A 26,135-nucleotide genomic window follows, 5' to 3' on the forward strand; every position below is an offset into this window, starting at 1 on the left:
CCACAGTCAAGCCTTGAAATGTTTTTATCTGACACACAGAGAATTGCAGCCACACATCAAAAAGTCTACTTCTCCTCTGGCTGCCCCAAGGGCATTCTGATGAAGTATGTCAGGGACATCCTCTGAACCTCCCTCCTGGTCTCTCCTTCATTTGGTTAACTTGGGAATGAACTCGTGTCTGTTTATGGAAAATGCAATAAATTAATACTAAATGATATTTTCTTCCTAGCAAGAGGCACATACTGTCTTAAGGTCTTAACTGTCTTAAGGTGGTATTAGAAAGAAAAGGGAAAAGGAGAAGATTTAAAAATTTAGCTCGTAGAAAGAAAATTTCTCCTTGAGCAGCCATTAGTACTTTGTTAGTGTATTAGTTTTTATGGCTGCTGTAAATTACCGCAAATGTGGTGTAAAACAATATGAATTTATTATTTTGTAGTTCTGTAGGTTAGAAGTCCAACACAGGTCTCATTGGGCTAAAATCAAGGTGTCAGCAGGGAGGTGCTTCTTTCTAGAAGCTCTAGGGGAGAATCTGATTCCCTGTCCTTTCCAGTTGCTAGAGGCTGCTCACATTCCTTGGCTCTTTGCCCTTCTCTTTTAACTTTGAAGCCGGCAACAGCAGCTCGAGTCCTTTGCATGCCACATCACTCTGACCCCCTCTTCTGCCTCCCTCCACCACTTGTAAGGACCCTGTGATCATGTTGGACCTATCTGGACAATCTAGCGTAATCTATCTATTTTAAGTTCAGTTGCTTAGCAACCTTAATTCCTAACTCCTCTTTTCCATGTAATGTGATATATTCAGGTGTTCTGGATGTAGACATTTTGGGCAGGACCACCGTTCTGCCTGCTTCAGTTAGGCACTGTTACTATAACAATGATTATAGTAAGTGCTATAATTATATCCAACACCCAAATTGGATTGTTAGGGGATAGGATAGAAGTAGAAGAAATCCAGAATTAGGAATCAAAAGGTCAGGGGTCAGAGTTTTGCTTAACTTGTAAATTGGCTTCAGAAAAATCATTTAATCTCTGGGCCTTACTTTTATAATTTTTAGAATGGGGCATATGATTAGCTGGCATTATATGTTCTTTTCAATTCTAAAATGCAGTGACTTGACTCAAATCTGTAGGCTTTGGTCATTGGTCATAGTTGTCTTTCAAGGTTTATGAAAAAAAAATTTAAACTGAAATTGCTGGTTACCATAAACTTCATAAACTCCAGGAAACACCTAAACTAGATAGTTTAGGAAAATGATTTTCAAATATAACATTTATAAAAACTAAAAACAAAAAACAAAAATCAAAGCAAAACAAGCAAAACAAAAACCTTAACAAAAAAAATCGACTGGCCAAAATCTTAAAGAAAACAGCTATATTCCCAAATCATCAGTTTGGAAGAACAAATCCTGTGTAACAAGGGTGAACTTTTCTGGTTGAATGGCAAAACTAAAACTCCAAGAGGAAATGGTAAATGACATCTACTTTCACTTTAACAAGATTTTTCATTGTCAGTGAGTACAATATCATCTTGGTCACATGGCTTGTTAGTGGATGCCCAGAGAAAAGAAATCATCACTTAAATGCTCCCAGGCATTCCACAATCTCAAGATCTTCCATAGGCAGCTGTATCTAAGACCATAACCATGGCCAGCTCTGATCTATCAGGAACCAGCTCTGAGTAGAGGGGGCAATAGACCTTCCACAGCATATTGCTATCCTTTCTCTGCACCTAATCCTCAAATTCACATTATTTAGGAGAATTAGTGACTTTGTAGGTATTAGTGTTTTGTTTGATAGTCAGATGAGGCATTCTGTTAGAGTTATTACTATGTTAACTATTAAACCTTTACATCAATAATTAGGACAAAGAAGCAAACAAACAAACAAACAAAACCCTGTTTAATTTAAGATGACAGCCAGGAGTAAAAGTAGCCTCTAGTAAGTTGCAAAAGAACGTCAGAATGAGGTTGAAATGTGGTGCTGACTTTTGTCTGAAGGCGGGGGGATTGACCTCAAATTATCCTTTCCAGCCTTGTGATTATTTGATTTTATTAGATTTAGGACAAAGCACTACTTTAGCTATAATACAAATATTATTACTAAATAATGAGCTTCTATTCTAGGAGATTAAAACAATGCCTCTTAATGTAATAGGGACTGCATTACAGCTCCAACATACAGAGGCATGTACACTATTTTATACTTTTATATGTTCCTTTTATAGTGCTATCCAGCTTCTTTTTTATAAATATGCAGGCAAATTAGATAACAGGGACTCCCAACAAAACAAGGAACAGAATGTCTGAGAAGTAGAGGCATGACTCACTTTTCTCTCCCTTATAGATTCTTGAAAAAGGAGAATTTGGTTAGTTTCTCTACTACATGCCCATTCTGTTGAAGAACACTGGTATGTACCCCTTGCTATCCAAGGACACATTCCTGTCTTAATCTGAAATTCACAGAAAAATAAGGTTATAGGAAGTTAGTAACAATCGGTCTCTCCCTGGATTGCATAGGGCAAAGACAACCTTCCTGTAACTTGTAGGAAGGTGTTCGATGAAAGCCTGCCCATCAAAAGGTCTGTCAACGGCTTCAGAACAGTAAGTTGGAGATTTGTACCATCCAGTTCTTAGTCTTTCTGTACCTAAGGGTGCAGCATAAGCATAAAAATACAGTTATTTTTCTTGGTGCACACATTCTGAATTTTTTCCCATGGTAACTCAGAAACTGGTTACAGCTGCCAAAGTGATACAAGTCTTGGTGAAGAGGGATGGAACCATGGAAAAATCTGCAAAGCTATTTTGGTGGAACTTGTGCAGTAGATGGTTCCTGTTGGATATAAACACAACTACAAATTCTTGCCGGCAGGAAACTGTCTAAATACAAATTAGTTACCATATGAGGTCATAATGGGATGCACAGGGACTGCTTACAGCCCCAGCAAGGATATTGCTGGTGTGTTTCTCCAGGATTTCTAGGGACTTATTATTATTTAATACTTAGAAAATTGTATGCTACAAGTGTGCTAAGCAGCAAACAGAGAAGCAAAAATTAATAAGAGCCTAGCTCTCGGGGAATATCCTATGTTCTAGATAAGACAGCATTCATACCCAATTCCCAGAAAGTTTATGCACCAAAAAAGGATGTGAATTTTCCACCCGGTAAAGGGAGATTGATATGTGATTAGAAGCCATTTTACTACTTTGTGATATAGGTAGAATTAGGACATCATTCAGGTAGCTAGGGTTAGCTTATGGTCTCTGATCTTCCTTTTGTTTTTCTGAAAGAATTATAAAGAAACTGTCATTTAAAAATATATTACTGAAGGCTCCTAGAGGCTGGGGTTTTAGCAGTTCTTCCTAGTGTAATAAGAAGAGCAAAAAGTCACAGACATGAATCGTAATCAAATTTTGAAAATTAACTGTGTTATATCTTTGTTTTAAAAAGACAGTCAATCCTTAAGGTCACGTTTTGACACTTCCCTCAGGCAGAAGCAGATCGCTAAGCTATATGAAGCATGATATTGGGGTTAAACAAAACAGTTTCTGTTGACCTTTAAAAAATGTATCATTTTCCTCTTTGTACAGTAGTAAACCACAGCAATAGTAATATCAGTTGCAATGTATGTACATATTGTTTTAGTTCATCTTCACAGTCCTTTGAGAGAGGCATTATATCCTCATATTATGGATAAGGAAACTGAAGTTCAGAAAAATTAAGCAAATTATCTAAGGTCATACATTCAGGAAGTTGCAGTCAGGATTTGAATCTGGTCTGTTATTTTTCCAGAGCATTTACTTGTTGTGGTATGTTTTACCACTTCTCCTGATGAGGTACAGACGTTATAGGTAACAATTCTGACATCTTCACTAGCATAAATACTATTCGATATTTTTAAGACGTAAAAAACAAGAGAAAATTTCTGTTAAAAATTTTTGAGTTACATTTACTCAAAGTATAACGAAGGCTTGAGCTTGTGGTGGGGTGTTGTTGGATAAACATTTGAATGTTCAGGAGCGGAGCTTGACACTGCCTCTTTGCTTCTTACTGATCCACTCCCTGGAGGAACAACTCTGTTTTGGATGAAAGACCTCATTTCTTTCTTCCCTCTAGGGCAAATGCCTCCAGGTTAACATGGTCTCTCTCAGTTCTAAGCTTACCGTATAGTCTGGTCTCTGCCTAGAGTATGATTTTTTTCTTTTCTTTGACTAACTCTGGCTCATCTTTAAGTTCTCAGCTGAAGCCTCATTTCTTCTGGTGGCCTTCCCTGATAGCCTAGAGCTGGTCAATTCCCCTATGTCTCTAGTTCTTTACTCTTCCTGACATCTATTACACAATTTTGCAATTCTATGTTTAAAGTCTGTTTTCCTTTGAAGGAAGTGGGGCCATATCTGTCCTTTTTGGTGCTTGATATATAGTAAGTAGGCACTTACTATCTATTTGTTTGATCAACAACGGACAACTGCTTCTACTTAGGAAGACATTCTCATCTGAAAAGGCTTACATGGACCAGTGTGGTATTTGGGGAGAGGAGACATGGGGTGATCAGCTTAGCCAACTCTGTTCTAGGCCTTTGGGGAATCACTTTCCTTTCTTTTAGTCCTTCTCTCCATGACTTTTACCATTAGAAATAGTGGTGGGGCCGTGGGGGGTAAAAGGACAGAAGAACCATTCAGTCTGACCCTAATCTTGTCCTTAATCTAAAGGATATGAGGAAGAAAAACAAAACTGGAGGTATAACAATTCCAGATTTCAAGTTATATTACAAAGCAGTAGTAATTAAAACAGTATGGTACTGGCATAAAAATAGACACATTGATCAATGGATTATAACAGAAAACCTAGAAATAAACCCACAATTATATGGTCTATTAATCTTTGACAAAAGAGGAATGGATATACAATGGGAAAAAGACAGTCTCTTCAACAAATGGTATTGAGAAAACTGGACAGCTACCTCAAAAGAATGAAACTGGATCACTTTCTTTCACTATACACGAAAATCTAGTGTGAGATCCAAAAGCATAAAAATCCTTGAAGAGAGCATAGGCAGTAATCTCTCTGACATCAGCTGTAGCAACATTTCTCTAGCTATGTCTCCTGAGGCAAGGGAAATAAAAACAAAAATAAACTATTGGGACTATATCAAAGTCAAAAGTTTCTGCACAGTGAAGGAAATAATCAAAACTAAAAAGGCAGCCTGTGGAATGGGAGAAGATATTTGCAAATGACATATCTGATAAAGGGTTAGTATCCCAAATATATAAAGAACTCTGATACAACTGAATACTGAAAAAGCAAATAATCCAATTAAAAGATGGGCAGAAGACGTGAACAGATATTTCTCCAAAGAAGATATCTAGATGGACAACAGACACATGAAAAAGTGCTCAACATCACTCATCATCAGGGAAATGAAGTCAAAACTGCACTGAGATACCACCTCACATCTATCAGAATGGCTAAAATAAAAAACATAAGAAACAATAAGTGTTGGCGAGGATGTGGAGAAAAAGGAACCCACTTATACTGTTGGCGAGAATGCAAATTGGTGCAGCCATTGTGGAAAACAGTATGGAGGTTCCTCAAAAGTTTAAAAATAGAACTACTCTATGATCCAGGAATCACACTACTGGGTATTTACCCCCCAAATACAAAAATACTAGTTCAAAGGGATACATGTACCTCTACGTTTATTGCACATTATTTAAAATAGCCAGATTATGGAAGCATCTCAAGTGTCCATTGATAGATGAATTGATATAGAAGATGTGACATATATATATATATATATATATATAGTGGAATATTACTCAGCCACTAAAAAGAATGAAAGCTTGCCATTTGCAACAGCATGGATAGAGCTTGAGAGTATAATGCTAAGCAAAATAAGTCAGTCAAAGACAAATACCATATGTGGAATTTAAGAAACAAAACAAAAAAACAAAGGAAAAAAGACAGAGAGAGAGAGAGAGACAAACCAAAAAAGAGACTCTTAACTATAGAGAACAAACTGATGGTTACCAGAGGGAAGGTAGTTGGGGGCGTGGGGGATACAGGGGGTGGGGATTAAAGAGTGCACTTATCATGGTGAAGAAAACTCAAATGATAAAATATATGAATAATTGGTTAAGTTGAAATAAATATTGATTGAGTCTGGTGTGCGCACAGAAAAAATTAGGAGCATGAGGAGTCATTATAGCTCATAATTGGTCTGGCTGCTCACTTGGAAAGAAGACTTGATATGATTTGGGACTAAAACTGTGTCTAGCTGGTAACAGAGTGTTCATTGGTTTTGCCTGTAGTTTATATATCATTTGTAAACCAGTAGCAGGTCAGATATCTTGCTGAATTGGGGTTCAAGAGTCAAAACCATTTTTTCAATTGGAGTAAGAACTAAACAAAATATCTACCAGGCTTAAAGTCTTAAGATTTGGAATCTAGGGCCAGTTTTGCCATGACCTATTTGTGGGGCTTTAGGGAAGCCATGGTCTTGCTCTTAATTTTACTTTCCCAGGGTTATTCAGAGGCTCAGATGAGGGCATACGTGGAAGAGAGTTTTAATAGCTGTAAAACATAAACTTACTCATATTGTAGTTCATTCCGCTCCAGAAAATCTTCCACAGTGAAAATATCTTCTGCTTTAACACGGAAGTCAACTGTACTGTGAGGTTTGATTTGTGTGACAGAATCTGGTTTCCAGAAGTCAATCTGAATAAGGAGTAAGATATATTGTATTTGATACCTATAATTCAATGGGTGAATTATCGTCAGCAAGCACACTATTACTCTACTCCATTGAGTTATTTTCAAACTCAAATTATCCATGAAATCTCTTAAAAATGTCTCCTTTGAGTGAACAAGAGTTGGGACCAAGCAGTTAGATGTCAAAAAAATGTTTACACAAACATACATGGCCTTAATTGATTATCATCAAGCATGAAGAACATATAATTATTTCCCATAATGCTAGTTAATTGCAGTATTCTATAATGGTTCTTTTTTTATTGATTGATTTTCTGGAGCAATTGCTTATTGTGATAGCAGTGTTTGTGGTAATGGATAAATGTGCTGAATGAATGATGATGAATTAACTAGAGCCACAAAACTTGGTTGAGAGAAATTGAGCTTTCCTTTTTACTTTTTAATTGATTTATTTTATTAATTTGTACTTGGAACTCAGCATTCACAGTAATGTGCAGAACCAGGATCTATATCACTGACCTGTGGATGATATGTTGGAAAGGAAAATGCACCCTACCCCAGTGGTCATCTTGGTATCATGGACAGAAACAAAATGCTCTCAAAGATCCAGACATTTTCATTTGTTCAGTTATTCATCAGCTGTTATTAAGGACCTACTATGTGCTAGGCTTTATGCCTGAAACTGAGAATACACTAGTGAGCAAATGAAACAGCTTCTATCCTTATAGAGGAGATTTTGGAGAAAATTATGCACAAAAATAACAGTAACATATTTGATAATTCTAACGTTTTTCTTTGTGGATGTGTGGTTTCAAATCTCCTTTTCCATGTAAAAACATTAACCAAGGATGTGTTATCTCTCTCAGGTTTCTGTTTTCTTGTTTTTTCCTTGAGCAGAGGAAAGTCCTACAAGCTTGAGGTGAGCCTGACAGTGGGTCTTTCTCTGCCCCTGTGTCTCACCCTGTTCCCTGTGTAGGTGTTTATGAGCTAGTCTCAGGCTGGAGGTGTGACAGGTGATAGTTAGGACTATTGCTTGGAAACTTAGAAGGGAGTTTAGGCAAGACTTAGAGGTCATTTAATAGAAGCTAATTAGGTAAGATATTAAGATGACTTAATTTCAGATACACTTGACTGTGGAGAATCCAATAACCTATATCCTGTCCTGGTAATCTTCAGACCACTGTAGATGTCTAATGGGTGCTGAGTCATGAGTCAGGGCCATAGGTAATGTCAGGGCAGTAGGAGGCAGGGACATTGGGACAATAGAATCAGAAGAGATTCCAGAAGAAAAATGTGAGTGTGGTTGTCGCTAAGGTGTTGAAAGGAGACAGTATCGATGATTTGATAAGGATTGGCTACACAATGTGATCTAGTGAGTCAAAGATGAGAGGATAAAGATGAAAGGTTAAAAGATGGGGGGAAGTATAAAGACATGCCGTGATAAGAGCAGAGAAAGCGAGGGACTGTTGATGTTAGCCAACTTTGTAAAGAGAAGGACACTGAAGATAAGCACATTATGGGAGAGAGCATATTTTTAAAAGATAACTCTGAATTTGTGTTTCTAATAAATGCTTTTCATTCCAAGGTGGGATGGGACAGGGATGTGTATCTTTATTATAGACACAGAGGTTTAGAATTGGTAAAGCACACAAAGTCCTCCAAGCATCTGTAGGCAACTTGACAGTGCCCCACCCATACATAATGCTGGGACCTTTCAGTGTACTCAGGGGACTCCCCACTGCCAAGATCTGCATCTCTGTGTTTGAAAGTTCTTTCCCCTAGAACTGGAAAAAGCCAAGCTGACAGCTTGCAGCAGGCAGGAGGTGGCAAAGAAAACTCTTTCCAGAGAAGTGCTCAACAGTGAGCCCGGAAAGTGGATGTCTAAATACTCCAGTTCCCTCATTTCTCAGGTGGGATAATTCTAAGGTGTGTGATTTGCATGCTTTCCTAGAGTTCTCTGTAGGATTAAGCTCTAGTCATGCTCTGTGGTAGTTGTCTTAATAGTGTCCCTTTTGTTGGCTGCCTTCCCTTCTCTACATCACTCCTCACTTCTCTACCAGTGTTCCTTGTACTTCCCAAACAAAATCTTTGCCCTCAAATCTTTGTCTAGGATTTTGCTTCAAAGAATCTATATTAAGATGCTAGCTTTTCACTTAGAGCAGCATATACCTGCACAATATCTTGGTGATGGCTCTAATACAATCTTGAGTACATCTAGTACCACTTCAGAATAATCTAATTGCTTTATGAATGGGTTTTCTTTGCTGTATTAAGTTGAAAGTTGCGTTCCCTAACGTCTTACTTCTTGCTCATTGGTCTTGGCTCTCCTAAATATTAGGAGATTGATCTCTTTCTCTCTCTGTATTTATCTGCAATCTATATACATTATCTGTCTGTCATCTATCTATCTGTCTATCTATCTATCTATCCATCTATGTATCTATAGATATTTTCTCTCTCTATATATTTATATGTCTATATATATAGAGGGAGAGGGAGAGACAGAGAGAAAGAGAGAGACAGAGAGAGACACACACACATACAGACTTTTAAGATTCTTCAGTGAGAATGATGGATTCTTTTAAATGCGGTAAAGAAATCTCATGAAAATGTTTGACAGAAAACTTGCAGATCTAATGTGAGGTACCTTAAGATTTCAGTTTGACGTGGAGAAAGTTGGTTGGCAAATATACCAACATCCAACACTATGAAGTTTTCCAAGTGTGATGCAGACTTAACTATACTAGAGTTAGTTCCCAGTGCTTCTTAGGAGAAATGGAGCCAAAAATCAGGAGCAATATAACCTCATAGATGTTTACCAATGCATCAAGTATGGATACAAATAATAAACTCAAAATATTATTACAAGGAGATAAATATACATTTCAGTAATTACCAAGACCTTGTGAATGAGATCTATATCTAAAATATGGAATTAGAGCAAAACAGGATATGAGATATGGGGAATTGAATTATATGTTAATAAATTATAAAACTGGGATTATAAAATTGTAAATCCAGGAAGCTGAGTTACAAAAAATCGTAAAGAATATATGTTGGGAGATAAAGGAATATCTTTACAGATAGCTCTGTGGGAATGTCAACTTAATCAGCCAGCTGGCTAATAACTAACGAGACTTTCTTAAAATATATTAAGAAACCAGCACAAAAACAAGAAAAGTAGTATATCCGCTATACATTCTTTTGGGCTTATAAGAGAATAAATATTGATATTGGAGATCTTTGGTTCTTTGCAAATTTACACAAATTTGTTTCTTCACATTGCATTTGACTATTAGTTGAACATCTGATAGACTCTTCATTTATCTTACGGAATTTTCTCTTCCTCTTGGAAGAAGTGACTTCTAATTGAGGCTTAGTTCCAGACAGCAGGGAGGAGCTTAGTACTAAAGTATAGTGGGAGTGATGGGAACACTGGAAGACTGTAATCATGTTACTCTGGGCATAGATGAACATGCACCTTACCCAGAGAAACAGAGTTCAAGAAAGTACAGAGAAAAGAGGATAGGTTTTATGGTTAACGTCTCCAATAAAGGAACAAGTGCAACTCTGATTGCAAGGAGATGAAAGAATACCCTTACTATATAATTACAGATGAAAAGGGGAGGCTGCCAGAGTCCCATGTGGTCACAGCTCTCCAGTATATTCAGCTTGTAAAAGGATATGTTCAAAAGCTGGGAGGAAGGACACATGGCCAAGGATGAATACAAAGATGAGATGCCCTTGTAATGATCTTATCAGGAAGGCTACAGTCTAGAATATGCTGCACTTGCAAGATTGCTAAGGAGAATAAAAATCTTTTCATTCATGTTGGAAATAAAATGGATGAAGAAGAAACATGCAGTCCCATTGCTTGGAGCTAAGGCATGATGTTTTCAGCTGGAAGAGAGAAAGTCACCTCATTTAACTATTGTTTGGCTTTTGTCTTTTCCGAGGGGTACACTATCTCTTGTTTCTTCTACTTCTACTGAGAGATGAAATTACCATAAGTAAAGAATTTTTCACGTTAGGATTTTTAGCAGAAATACCTTCTTTGGAGAGAGAACATTAAGGCCTAAGATGGATGAGGAGAGAAGGGATTATACTGGCCATGTAAATTGCATTCACAATTGTAGTTCTAGAGATGGTAATAATAACAAATACTTATATAGTGTGACCTATATAGTTCTTTCTAAGTGATTTACTTATATGAAGTCCTTTAAATCTCACAACAATCCTATAAGGTAAATACTATTGTTCTCACTTGACAAATGAGAAAGTTGAGACCCAGGGAGGTGTCCAAGTTCCAGCTAGCAAGTGGTAGAGACAGGAGTTGAATCCAGGAGTCTGAGTCCAGATTCTCTGGTCTTGACTATTGTAAAATGCTGAATTTTAGGTACTAAAAAAATAACTGCACATGTGATCACAGAACTTTTTCAGCACTCTTGGAGGAATCAGAGCTTGAAGGAATCACTAAAGAGTGGAGGGGGTGAATCTTGGATTTCATAAATAGGAAAACAGGTGAATTCCAGAAGTAGGAGCTCCTGGGGCCTGGCATGGATTCTGGCAAAGCTGCAGAGTAAACTGGAAGCAGATGGATTGTGAATGCTCAGAGAAGGAAGCTGTGATCCCTGGGAGCCAGCATGGTTTAAAGGAAGAGTAAGTCAGGCCTAATCAACTTCATCTTATTATTGAAAGAAACCACTAGCCTAATAGAATGCTGAATCGGGATCTTAGCAAAACATTTGACCAAGTCTCTGCATTTATATTCTTCTTGATAAGATGGAAAGCTCAGTGTTAGCTACCGCTAACAGTGATGTGGGTAGTTGAGCAAACTTATTTGAGGATAGTTGGTTAAGGCATCACTTTCAGTACTTAACACATTGAAGACTCATGATAAATATGTATTGAATGAATGAACCATGAAGGAGTCCTCTAATTCTGTGGTGACCCTGATTGACTTAATATTTTTATCAGTGATAAAATATAAAAGTTGGGAAGGCATGCTTGTCAAACTTGCTGGTGATGCAAAGTTAGGGGGAAGAATTATTTCCTTGGATGACTGAATTCATTTTTAAAATGATCTCAACATGCTGAAAACAGGCTATAAAGATAAATTTTAACAGGGTAAATCTAAAATCCTGCATTTAGGTTAAAAAATAAATTAGGCAAGAAGAAATAATACCTTGTTTGAGGGTGATTCGTGTGAAAAAAGAATAACCTAATGGTTTCAGTTGGCCAATATGTTTGTTATAACCTAAGATTATTCTATAACTGTTGAAGATGTTGAAAAGAATCTCAGGCCCCGTTAATTAATGTCTGCTTTACAGATGAAGACAGGCAGTGGTCCTATAGTATGTATTAATCAGAGCATACCTGGAGGTCCACTGTCAATTCTGAAAGCTACATTTTAAAAAAGAAATATAGACAGAAAGATTGAGCTATATCCAGGGGTGACCAGAATGATCAGGTGTCTATAAACCTGTGCTAAGAGAGATTATAGAAGGTCTAGAAGAAGTAAATCTTAGAGGTGAGACAATACTTGGCTCAGCGAGGTCCAATGGGCTAGAGTTAGAGAAGGTAGCTTTTAGCTTCAGGTAACAATTGGACTGACTTGTAAGGCAAATGGACTATTCTGAAAAACAGTATTCCTGCCATCCTTGGAGGTACTCAAACAGGTTTTATTAGGGCTAGCAACCAGGGATGGTATTTCTACGGAGGAAATTGCAGATTTGAATGGAAGACTGAAATAAATGACTTTTTATTTTCTTCCAATTCTAAACTTTTGAATGTTTCTGATTACGATACCGTATCTTCTTTTCCCCCCCATACCTTAAAAGTTAAAAGAAAAAACTTATAAAAAGGTAGATAGATAGATAGATATAGATAGATAGATAGATGGATATTTAGGGGCTAATAAATTATTTTGGTTTATATTTCATGAAGAAACAGGTTTGGCCCAAGTGAACTATTTGTGGTCAGCAATAGCTTCCTGCTAAGTACATATATAATTAAAAATATCAGTTCTCATCCCATATACAGTGGATTTTTTTTTAAAGTAGCATAGAGATTTTGGTTTCTTGAAAGTAAAAATAAAATATGGAAATCATTCACGGCTTTTTACCTCCTTTGCCCCCCACCCCTTCATGTCATATCATTAAGAGGGCCTGAATCAAGGTCATGAAAACTCAAGCTGTTTGATTTGGAATGAAAGAAAATCAAAGGGAACAGATGATACATGGGATGTGGAAATGAATTTCAAGTTGGACAGAAGCCCAGTTTTTCAGTAATATCCAAGTTGATCATTTTTCACTTTTGCCTTAGAAGGGAAGTGACTGTAAATTAGATGTTCTGTGACCTTTGTGACAGTACCATCTCATCCAGTTGTCATGTCCTGTCAGCTCTGTAAAAAGTTATCATGGATTTATAATACTATAGGGCTATGGCAATCTAATTTAGGCAGACAAAGAAGGTATTGTGGCATTAAATGTTTTTCAAGTTATTTCTTGCTATGGTTAATATTTTAGTCATTCTTCCTTTGATGGAATCACAGTGCATTCTAAGATTTTAAAGTAAGTGTAAAGCAAACCTATATTACAGGATCATTATTTACCTGGGTGGTGCTGGCCAACTTATGAAGTAAGGTGATGTGATTTTCATCTTCAACATTGACACGAAACACCTTCTCACTGAATGGTGAGATAGCAGAAGAAGAAGAGAAATTTAAAATTGGGTAATGCATTCAAATTTTGGGGATAGCAAGGAAGAGGACTTGCTCACTTAAGGAGTTGCTTACTTACCCTTCAAAGTGCTCACCAGAATGGTGAGCAGATGCTAGGGCCAAAGTCACAAGAAGCAAGAACGCCAACATTATGACTGACTAGGTCCTTTGGGTGTGTTTCACCTGCTTTTATAGTCCAGGGTGTTCTTTGTTTTCTTCTTCTGATTGCAGATAGGCACTATCAAATTTTGATTAATGGCTTTCCATTAATCTAGCATTGTTGCCTTGGTAGCTGTGTAAAGTCTGAGAGCATATCTCTCTCAACACCTGTGGATATAGAGCAAATAATCTCAAGTTCAACCTATCTAATTTGGATGTCAGACCTTGAATAGTTTGGGGCTAAATGAGTTTTAAATAAAATCCATTTTGTAGTCTTTTTTTTTTTGGTAGTATTATTTTCATTTTGAATTGAGAATTACATACAATGAATTATATAGATTTAAGTGTAACAATTGATGAATTTTGACAAATGCATACACTCATGTAACAAAGATCCTAGTCAAGGTATAGAACATTTTCATCACACTAAGAAGTTCTTTTGAGCACTTTTCCAGTGTCTTTCTGTATTCCCCTCAGGCAATCACTATTTGAATCTCTAGCTTCATATATTAACTTTGCCTGTACTTCAGGCAAAACTTCATGTAAATAAGGTCATACTGTAAATATTCCTGTGTGTCTGGCTTCTTTCATTCAAGATAATGTTTTTGAGATATATTAATATTTTTGTTTGCATTATTAGCTTGTTCTTCTCTAATATTAAGTAATGTTTCATTGTATGAATATACCACAATTTGTTTATCCATTTTCCTGTTGATGGGTATTTGTGTTGTTTCCAATTTTGTGTTATTATGAATAAAGCTGCAGTAAACATCTTTGTACAGACCTTTTTGTTGACATATGTTTTCACTGTGGGGGAGGCAAATATCTAAGAATGGAATTGCTAAATATTAATGTAAGTGATGGTTTAACATTATAAGATTCTGCCAAACATTTTCCCACAGTAGTTTTTCCATTTTAAGATTCTACCAGTATCCAGTAGCTCTCCATTTTCTCCAACATTTTGGTATTATTAGTCTTTAATTTTGACAATTCTAGTGAGTATATAGTAGTATCTAATTGTGCTTTTAATTTGTATTCCCCTGATACTAATGATGTTGAATATCTTTTCATATATTTATTGACCATTTGTAAATCCTTTTTTGTGAAGGAGCTATTGAAGCCACTTGCCTTTTTAAAGAAATTGGTTATTTTGCTTTATTATTGCTTTGTAGCAGTTCTTTATGTATTTTGGATACAAGTCCTTTATTAGAAATATATATCACAAATATTTCTTCTCAGTATGTGGCTTTCATTTTCATTTTCTCAATTTTATCTTTTGATGAGCAGAAGTTTTAAATTTTGATGAAGTTTCAGTTAATCCATGTTTTTCTTTTACAGTTCATGCCTTTTACATTCTTTCTAAGGAATCTTTGCCTTTCCCAAGGTCTCAAACATATTCACCTACATTTTCTTATAAGAGCTTTGTCATTTGGGTCTTAATGTATGGTGTAAGGTAGGGATCAACAAAACTTTTAAAATATGGATATCCAGTAGATCCAGTACTATATATAGAGAAGTTTTCTTTGCCCATTTAATTACTTTGGTTTCTCTGTCAAAATTTGTTTGTCCATATATGTGTGGTGTAATTTTGGATTTTCTGTTATGTCCCATTGATCTATTTGTCTAGTTTTATACAACTATTACAATGTCTTCATTATTATACTTTAGAGTAAGTCTTAAGGTCAAATAATATGTCAATCCCTCAACTTCATTCTTATCCAAGTTTGATTCCAAATACTTTATATTTCCATCTATATTTTAGTATTAACTTATCAATTTCTATGAAGAATCTTGCTGGAATTTTGATTGGGATTGCACTGAATCTATAGATCAATTTGGGGAGAACTGATAAAATTACAATATTTAGTCTTTCAACTCATACACATGCTATCTCTATGTATTAGTCTGGGTCTTTGTCAGAAAATGGAAGGGTCTGAGATGTTATCCTAACTACAAGACACAAAGTTATCCTGCCATAGTTTCATAGATGCTGGCAGAAGACATGAAAGTTCTGGGTCAGAATCAAAGGGCTTTATTATGCATGACATAGAAGGCAGCATAGACTTTATGTTTGTGTCAGTCCTTTAGTTCCCCACCCCATGGGGGATGATATGAAGGTGTCCCAGCTGGATACTGGGTACAGAGGTTTGTGTCACAGTTGAGGGTATACAGAGTTTAGGAAACTCTCAATCTCATGAGGGGGCTGCTAGCAAATCTGCTCATCCTTTGCTTTAGAGGAGACATTAGCTTTATTGTCCTGGAGGGCAAACAGAACTTTCCTTTGCCCCAAAGGGAGATGTCATTTCTATTTTCCAAGCTCTTTGCTATATAAACATTTTTGAAAAGATAGTCCAGAATAAAAGCTATTGCAGGATGTGCAGGAACAGAGGGATCCATGGAGAAATTCTAACAATACCTACCCTTTTCTATACACTCTTGACTTCTGGTAATTTTCTCATGAGTATGCTACTCTGTTGATCACTCTGATTAATCTGACTGACAGGGGCTAGGACCAAATTCTTGCAGTTTATCTAGTGTGGTATTTAAATAAGGTTAGTATCAACAGGACTCCAAGCAGCACAATGAAACCAATCTGTAACATTGATCTCAGCCATTCCTCTCCAGGGTACCAGACCCAACCAGCTGAACAGATTCCGTAAACCATCAGTGTCTGCTTTAGAAAGCCAGGTAGTTTTCTTCTTCAATTTCAGTATTGACTGTTTCACTTTCCCTGAGGCAATAATACAGTTACAACAGATCTATTAGCTACTACTGCACAAACTCTTCCATGGCCTGCAAAGAGAGGGTATATGGCAATTCTATTATGCATAATAACCCTGGTCTAAAGTAGCCAAATGAAAGAGAAAACTCATTATTCATGCAGCTGAAGTGCTCAGCAATAGTGCTGGCTTCACAAGTTCAGTTGATGATATTTATATTTTTACATATATATACACACATACATTTTTATATATATACACACATTTATGCATACATACATATACACATACATATATATACATATTATGTATAGTGTGTGTGTGTATATATCTTTTGGAAAGATAGTTTCTTCTAAAAAATTAACCCAGATCTTTAGATTAAATCCTAGTGGACTGACTTGGCACATGCACCTCTCTATCCTTGAGGCAATTCTGTAGTCACGATGATGGGATGTGGTGATTGGCCAAGCCTAAGTCATTTGACCACCCCCTAGAACCTTAGCATACACCCCGTGCAAAATATCTAATACAGCTATTAGTGCTGCTGTTGTCATCCTTCCCAGGATGAATCTTGAGCAGTCCTCACTTGTGCATGAGCAGTCCTCACTTGTATAAGGCTCCCAAGTCAAGGTCAATATCTTAGATCAGTGCCCTAGCTTCTAGAGAGGCTAGGAAAGTGGGATTTCGAACTTTAACTTTCGTAGTGGGAGCCTTGTATTGCTTTTTAGCTAGAACATTCTCCAAACTTAGAAGAGGGGTTCAGATCTGGCCAGTTAAAAAGAATGACAAATATACACTAAAGGGGGACATAATCATTTGTGGATGACATGTGGTCTTGTATTTGGAACTTTAAACATACTAAACAGTTTATTTTAGTTGATGCTTTGTGAATGCAAGAGGAGGACAATTAGGATTTTCAGTTAGTAATTAAAATTTGTTTTTGTTAGTTGTAATAATTTTTCCATAGATATTGAAATTTCTGCTTCCCATCTCATGTTTATATATTTAAATTCTTCTTTTTTATGTACAGCTTGGTGATTAGTAAGCCCAAAGGCACCTTTATGTCTGTGTTTCATGTAACAGCGTGAGATTTTGGAGAGTCTGTAAACTGCCCCAAGTTGTTATAATTCATCCTATATGATGTCTCAGTTTCTGGAAAAGCATTTCTCCAAACACCTTCCATGGTGTTGAGTAAGAAAGGGTTCTGAGGTCAAATGTGTTTGCTTTACTCTAAAACAAACAAGCTGCTTTAGTGTAGGGCTTTTGAGAGTCTTCAGTGTGTATGGTAAATCATCAAAAAGGGACTCTGACAGCATTTCCCAAATATATCTCACGGTAGAGTCCCAGGTTGGTTAAGTCTAGGTAAAATTAGAAGACTTAGGACCATTGCTACATTCCAATATGTTTGGCTGTGAAACATAATTCTTCAAAAGTATCAGTTAGGACCAGTGATTTGGGGAACACATTTTGGGAAACTCAAGACTGAGTTCACAAATGGAATCACATTAGCTTAAAAGTTTGGTTCTGTGGATTCTTGGTCTGTTTTGTTCAAGGCCAAAGAGTTTATTGTGACTTCAACATTAAGGTCACTGGGTTAAGTGCTGTGGAGTACTTAGAGATGAAAAGGGCTTGATTTCTGTTCTTCAAGCCCTGCTGTGCCAGGCATGCAAGTGGTTAGGTACAGATATTAAAGGAGTAGTTTTCTTGACATCTTCCTTCTTTGTTTTAAAGTGTGGGTTTAACAATTGGATCAATTGATGATTCTGGGTAAACCATTCTCTCAACTTGTGAGCCATGTAGAATCACTGTTAAAGGACTGAATGATATATAAGAAGAGATAAATTAGGGAATGTGTAATTTCTGTTAAGTCAGAGAAAACAGTTTTAATGACTTGGAGGAGTTCAAGTACTTTGTACATGTATTTGTGTCTGTTGATATTAAATAGGAGAAATTTTATAAACAATTATTTTCTCAGAAATCTTGTATTATCGTCCTTATCATCCTCGTCATTATCATCATATTCTATCATCATTGCTAGATCATTTACTATGAAAGGAGAACTTTGGTCCTTCGATTCTGATCTTATAATACAGTAGGATTTTAAGTGATAGAGGGAAAGCTCCTAAATGGGGAATAATTTCCAGAAAGAGTTAGTTTTTGTTTTTGTTTGCATCTAATTAAGACAACTGATCAGTTCAGTCAATTCAGGTAAAATTCTGCTCAAATCCTTGTCTTAACTGAACTGTCCGGTTGTTTGCGAGGCAGCCAGAATTTCCCTGTAACTTGATGGGTATAACTGATTAATGACCCAATCTGTTGGTATTGCTCCAAGGAGGGCAAAAACAACCAAACAATGTTATCCAGGTGCTCCAATGGCCTGTTAGCATTGTGTAATTATATTTAATATCCCAATAAACTGCTTTTTTATGGATATGAAGAGGGAGGCTAGTAAACATTTTCTTGGCAGGCTTTTCTCTCTGGCATCTACTGATGTTGATATATATTTATATATATGTTTTTAAACATGATCATCATCATTAATGGGTATAGTCTGCATATCCCTGGGGGGAATGTTGTTTGTTACTGAATTGCAGACCAGTATTTTTGAAAACTTGAAGATAAACAGGACTGCTTCATCCCATAAATCTTACCACCTGACTCATCAATTTGAGGTTCCTTATTGAAACAAGGAAAACGTCTTTAATCAAGCAAATATTTGGAAACTGCAAACATATCTCTATTTGGAATTTGGGAGATAATTAAAATGGACAGGTTATGATTGATTAACTCTTGAAGAATGGGTGAGTTCAAAGGCAGTTGGTTCTCTTTCTATCCTTATATCAACACTCCATCAACAGGAATTAAGGAAACAGCATAACTAGGCTCTAGCTCCTTGCTGAGGGCAATTAATCAGGACAGAAGAGTGGGGAGGTAAATTGGAATGGTGCCAAATAAATCAACCTGTTTTTGTAGCTACATTTATCTTTGTTAATTCTAATACACAATCTTATGATATTTGTGTATTAGATTATGGATTTTAGGAAGAAATTCTGAGGTATTTCTGATTATTAAATGAATCAATTAAATGTTATATTTCCATATTAGTGTCTTTACTGAAAACAAACTTGTAGGAAGATGTACATTTCTACCTTTAATTCAAATACAAGAAATGTTTCTTTTACCTTTTTGTAAGGTAGTAGGGAATTATCTTTATTCTTAAAATGCTGTGACACAACATGAAAGTTCCTTAAAACCTTTTGAAGAAAGGTCAGGGTTTTAATAAATAAAATGTTAATAATATTAAATGCTGTATGGGTAGAGAAATAAAAGCATAAAATCAATTCAAAAAAGAAAAAGTCGATATTTTCTGACAGCCTGTTTAATATTTACCTGATATGAATCTTCGAAAAGGTCTGTGTTCTACTTTGCATGGCTCCAGTTCAACTTCATTTTATTCTTAAAATTAGTTTGGAAAGGCAACCTCCAGGCACACAGATACTGCAGCCGATGCTGTTATTTGGCGGTCTGGTTCTAACTACCAGATTGTTTTTTCTGTTCCCAGATTCTAACTCATTGAGACTCTTGTGTCTATTATATTACTATGAGGTCATTTATAGGCTAACCCTGTGACGACCAGTCTGGTTGACATTTGAGGGTAACAGATTGACAACAGAATCTCCTGGAGTCATTTGAAAAAGTTGACGAAGTGCTTAGAAAGATAATTAGTACAATGGATATTTGCACTTGGATTTTCACCCTTTAGGAGGGATATATTTTAATGTTGGAATGTTCTGCAGTCCCTTTGAAGAATTAGATATCTTATCACCACAGTTTAAAATAATAAGATCCTTCCAAAGAATTTTGAGAATTAAATACTTAAATTGACACCTTGATTGAGATTAAAAAAAAAAAGATTCAGAATCTTTGTTCAGTTTCCTTTTACCTCCAAAGTTTTGGTCTCCAAATGCAAGGAGGGTGAGGTTGCTTCACAATTAATGACCTAATTTTGCAGCACTGCATGCTGTTCTCCAACGTTGATCTGACTTGGAGGCAAGTCTGTTAAACATGATGTCAACATAAGGCTCAAGAAGTTTTCATTTTAGAATGTGGTAGCCTAGAATATTGATCTGTATACATACTAATGGGCAATCAAAGATGGTAGCACAGTGTTCAAGAGAAGAACCCACAAGGAAAAGTGATCAAGTTAATCAAACGAAACACCAGTTTTCTCAGGAAACATTGGAAGGTAAGGTTGAAACACAAGAAATATCCCCGCTAATTTCAAATTAGACCAGCAGAATCAAAAGCACATTCTTCCTTTTGATGGTGTCTGGTATTGCACTACTGCCACGAGTAGTGATTCTAAACTGCATGAAATGGCATCCCTGATACATTGAACATTGGCTGTTGACAGGTCCCCCTTAATCTGAGGAGAGTGCCTCTGGATGGGCTACAGTTTTCATTTTCAGGATTGATGATCCAGCATCAGATTATATGATAAACTTCCTCAAAGCATGGTCTTGTGTTTTCTAACAGTGTTAGAAAACATTCAGTGTTTGCATTTCAGAATGGTAACACAAGGATAAATCAAATAGCAAATTAAATTTAGGTATGCCATCTGCTGCCTTTGTTTTATGAATTCCAGCCCATAGGACATTGACTGGGCATGAATGTATAAGCCATTGTCTTTTATTGTCGGGCTTACCACAAATATTGGACAAATGTTCATCCATGCTGTCAGTCTTCTTGGAAAGAGTAAAATTCAGCAAAAGTGAAATTTTTTTTAGTTGTTGTGAGTTTTTGTTTTAATAAAAATGAACCACAACAGAAGAAAAAACAGCATGTATTCGTTTCTCCGAGTGCAACATCTCAGCAGGCTTTAGGAACTCATCCACAAGGGGTAAATTGTCTAATGCGTAATTGTAAGCAGAACTGTAAAAAGCCATATTAGGTTTCCATGATTTTATTCTCTTCTTCTGGTAAAAGGTCATTACTTCTCCCTGGGCCCCTAATGGTTAAGCCTTTTACAACTTTTTCATTTCCAAGAAAGTTCTTGATTTCTACTGATGGTGACCCTTATGCCATGTCTTCACTTCATAGTGGTTTCTGTAAGACATTATGTCTTTCCAGTGTTTCTGAGGAAATTTTCTTAATATTCCTTTAAAACTTAAATTTTAAAAAGTCTCCACTTTTGGAGGGATAGTAGATAGATTTTTCTTAAGCAGTTTGTTGTAAACTATGACTTTATAGACATGAAATTACATTTTGGTGCTATCATTGAGAAGCATTTTAAACTTTTGATATCTGTTGCTAGTCTGGATCTTTAGCAGCATTTGCTGAGATGCAGTGGTTACCAGGACCAGTAAGAGCTGCTTTTCAAGGACTTTTGTAGATTTTTAGCTAACACCATAAAATGAGTTCTCTATTTCTGAGGCTAATAAAAGTCTTAATGATATGTGCATCCAACAGATGGGACAGAGGGCTATTTTGGCAGTGGGCAGTTGAAATCTGCCCTCAGTTGTTTGTATAAGGCTCTCACTAAAGTCAATAAAAGGTAATTTTCACACACAATTTAATTCAGAGTATAAAATGTGGGGAAGAGTAGCTGGTTTAAGTCCAATGGGCATAAGGGTAGCATTTGGTAAAAGTTTTGTTTGATGGCAAATTTAACTGACAGACAAGTTGATCAAGAGAAATACAGGACCAAGTCGCAAATTGTAGACAATGGCAGGGCTTCAGAGGCAGAGCAAGGACACAGCTGAAGTAATTATCCCCAACATCTCTGGCATAAGCCTTGATGATTTAAAAAAAAAAACCCAAAAAACAACAAAAAACCCCCTCTTTCTCTCTCTCTTTTTGTTCCCAGTTTTCTTCCTTTTTCACTCTCTTACTTACACATGTTTTTTAAATCACGTATCTGCTTATGCTTCTACTTAGCATGTTATCCAACAAACAAACTGTTCACATGAATCACTACCACAGTGTGGGAGCATCATCGTGGACATTAGGTAGATCCAGAATATATACTCCAGCCATGTAGGGTCAGGCGTCTGGCCCAGACCTCCTGATATGAGAGAGGGACTCCGTATATTCTTCCTGGTTATGGTGAGGGGTATCATGTTTAATGCAGATAAAGCTTAAATGGGGCCAACAAACAATCTGGAGACAGATTCATAAATGAAAATTATGCATATAAACCATTAGTAACTCCTTTTTCATGCACTTATTAAATGATTTGTTAATGACTTATTAATAGCTTACATGTATTTTGGGAATAATATTAAAAAAAGTCAACAATGTTTTTAATGTGCATTATTTTATCTGATGGCTGGTGATCTCTGAACGTGGTTTAAATATATGCCTGGCAGGTATGCAATACAGGTTTGTATTCTGGCTCGTTTATTGTTTAATCTTTGAAGGCAGGTACTGTATCCCTGTACACCAAGAATACATGTCAAATGGGAAATGACTTTATAGTCATGAAATTAGTAACATTTTGTTAGACTGCTGCAGGTTTTCTCAATCTTATCACTGTTGACCTTTGGGGCTGGATAATTCTGTGTTGTGCAGGCTGTCCTGTGCATTGTAGGATGTTTAGTACTATTTCCTGAAAGTACCAATCAGATGTCAGCAATAATCTCCCTTACTCCCTCCGAGTTGTGGCAACCAAAAATGTCTTTAGACATTGCCTAATGTCTCCTCAGGGCTAAGTTTCTCCTATTGAGAACCACTGGCCCTCTGATAGGATTAGCTTGCTTCCAAATCTAGCTAAGGCTTCCTTGAACTTTAGTAAGATTGTAGATATAGATGGAAAGACAAATCAGGAAAAAGATATGTGTAGTATGTTTAGATTAGACATTGGTCATGGCTTTTTGATGGCTCCATCAGCATAATAAGAACCTATTAAAGCTTTAAATCACAAGACAGTATCAGCAACAATGAGATACTTACATGCTAGCATGAAAACTATGCTTGTTCCAATAGGTTATTCTTTGGAACTGTGCAGAACAGAGAGAGGTTGGCAGCCTGGTAGGTGGCTATGGTTTTGTGAGATGAAATGGAGCAAGCAACTTTACCAAATCCTTAAGCATAGCTTGAATGGTGGAAGCTGAGATGTGACAAGTTGCCTACAAAGAAGGCAGCAGTTACTGAGTGGGAGGCTTTTTTTGAATAGAGTTATTTTGATTTCTTTAACATTCCATGCATTCATTCCTTCTGAACATCTACAAGTGCTTTCAGTCCCTCAGGGAAATTGGGTTCCTTTCATACTGCAGCTGAGCCTAGAGGCTATGACCATAGTAAATAGACTGCGGTGCTTCTTACTGTTCCTCATCTTTCTTGGGCTCAATTCCTTCTACCCTTTCTAGGTGAAGACGAGCTGGGACAGGAGCAGCTAGGACCTGTGTACTTATATCTACTTCCTTTCTGTTGTTTAGTTATGATGCTATCTCCCAAAAGTGAAGTGAGGAAGATGGACCCATTTCTTGCTAATTCTTGTCACTTTATGATCCAAGTAAATGATTTTTGTTGTCCTTGACATTTTCCCATAGACGGTAGAACATTCTGGACTTTGGCCTGCTTAATACTGTTAGTTAAAATCTTTGCAAGCACTAGACATTCTTCCTTATTTTGTACTTTTTTCTTTCATCCTTAGCACATAATTTTAAAAGAAAACTATTTAGAATTTTAAAGAGCTAATGTAATTTGCTAATTTCTGAGTTACAGAATTCTTAAAAATGTATAACTGCTCACTAGGTGATTTTAAAAGAGGGTAGTTTCAAGACTGAAGTGAATGGTGCATTTTCATTGGAAACGAGACTGTGCTTTGGTGAGAGTTTGAACGTGGATGTTGAAGTACATTTCAGAGGTAGGCGATTATGGATAATTGTCGAAAGCCTGCTTAAGTGTTCAGATCTTTTTTGATAATAGATCTGTTTCAAGTTGCCTTTGGTCATTCCAGATGCCATAGTTGTCCAAACAGACCAAGCATTTCCAAACGTCCGTGCCTCTGTTCATGGTCTGCCAGCTGCTTGAAATACTTTCCTTTCTGAAGTCCAGTGGAGGAAATCCTTCACCTCCTTACTGTAGTTCAATGAACTCAGAACACAGTGTTTCTTGCAACCCCCCATTCCATTTTTAATATGTCGCAATTAGCTGTGGTTCTTACAATGAATACCATGTCATAATTGAATTGGTGACTTTTTTCTTAGTGGTATATAAAATAATGATTTATTTTTATAAATGATGGTGATTTAGACTTAATGAAATACAGTATATGAATGTAAACTGCCAGTGTGTTATCCAAGTGGAAATGTGCAGTAAGCAGTTGGAAGTGATGGGGTCTTTGGAGAAGTAAAGGTGTAAAATACATTCACCCATCTCAACATCCCCCCGAATCTCAATGCATTATAGCATCAACCCTAAGACCCAAAGTACTGAGAGGCCATGTAAACTAAGAATTGATGAGGAAGTAAATTTACAAAGTTGGGTAACTATCACCAAAATTCAATTTTAGAACCTTTCTATTACCCCAGATAGATCTCTCAGGCCCTTTGAAGGCGATCCCTGCTCTCATCCCCAAGTTCCAGGTAGTCACTGATCCACTTTATATCTCTTAGGTTTTTATTTTCTGGGTATTTCAAATAAGTGGAATAATAGAAAATGGGTCTTTTGTACCTGGCTTCTTTCATCTAGCATAATGTTTTTGAGGTTAATCTATATCGTAGCACCTATCAGTAGTTCATAACTTTTTTTTGCTGAATAATATTTCATCGTCTGGTTGGGCCACATTTTGTTTATCCGTTCACTAGTTCGTGGGCAGTTGGTTTGCTTCTACTTTTTGGTTATTATGAGCAATGCTACTAAGAACATGCACATTTAAATCTTTGTGTGGATGTTTGTCTTCATTTCTTTTGGGTAGAGACAGAATAATTTCTTGATCAAACTATGGATTTTTGTCTCAAGAGCAGGATGTTGTTCTATAGACATCTTTGAAATTTTCTTTTATGTGGGGGTTGTATTGAGACCTTGAGTTATATACCTAAAAATTAAAATACTAATGAGTATGTGAATATGAGAAATGCAGCTAAAAGGCTGTTAAAATTTACTTGGCATCTGGTACAATTTACTGTCATTCACTGGTAACTACCGCCAGTCTTCCTGTCTGGAATAAAAATGACATATACATTATATTTACTACTCTGCTAATACCATCAAAAAGCCTAGCAATTGTCATTTCCAGACTGTCTGCTGTGAGGTGATGTAGCAATCTAATTCTTTAAAACTGTGTCCTTGAGTGTATCATTTCATTCCCTCCCTTTTTGTCCTTTTATGGTTGAAGGGCATTTCACATTTGAAAACTGGGATTTAGATTGATTCTTAAAGGGATGAAGAGGAAAAAAGTTATTTGTTTTAAAACCTTTCTAAATCCAGAAATACATGCAGGATAGTTTATTAATTTACCAGGGAAGTTAAGAGATTGGAAGGATTTCCCCATCTTGATTTGCTCTGTTTCCTGACCACTTACACTGCAGAGCAATGTAGAACCTAATTCTACATTTGCACATTTCTGACAGTATGAATAGGGAAAATGTTATGATGACTAATGTTAAAATAACATTAACAACAACTCTTCTCAGAACATTTCTGCTATACATTCGTAACAATCAATTAAAATTTAGAATTTGGTATTCACTCATCCATTGCTAAACTAGTCTTTTATTATTTCCAAAGATTTTTATGTAGCATCTTCCATGTGCAAGGCACTAATCTAGGTACGTAGATGACAAGTGTGAACAACAATTTAAATTGTACACAGTAAAGAAGCTGTC

At 36.4% G+C, this 26,135-nt stretch overlaps 1 protein-coding gene across 2 annotated transcripts in view; it reads right to left on the reverse strand.

The window, feature by feature from the left end:
- The window catches only part of CPB1 (carboxypeptidase B1), a 54,031-nt gene that overhangs the window by 20,492 nt on the left and 7,404 nt on the right, over positions 1-26,135 (reverse strand). The window contains exons 2-4 of one of the 2 annotated variants that reach the window (XM_008707396.1): positions 13,506-13,753; positions 13,319-13,394; positions 6,587-6,711 (exon numbers count right to left, since the gene is read on the reverse strand). In XM_008707396.1, the coding sequence (XP_008705618.1) occupies positions 6,587-6,711; positions 13,319-13,394; positions 13,506-13,576 (272 nt within the window). In that variant the 5' untranslated portion in view covers positions 13,577-13,753. The remainder of the gene's footprint in view (positions 1-6,586; positions 6,712-13,318; positions 13,395-13,505; positions 13,754-26,135) is intronic. The other variant, XM_008707412.1, reaches the window with a different exon arrangement.

Source organism: Ursus maritimus, unplaced genomic scaffold, assembly GCF_017311325.1.
Source record: "Ursus maritimus isolate PB19 unplaced genomic scaffold, ASM1731132v1 scaffold_20, whole genome shotgun sequence".
Taxonomy (NCBI): Eukaryota; Metazoa; Chordata; class Mammalia; order Carnivora; family Ursidae; genus Ursus; species Ursus maritimus.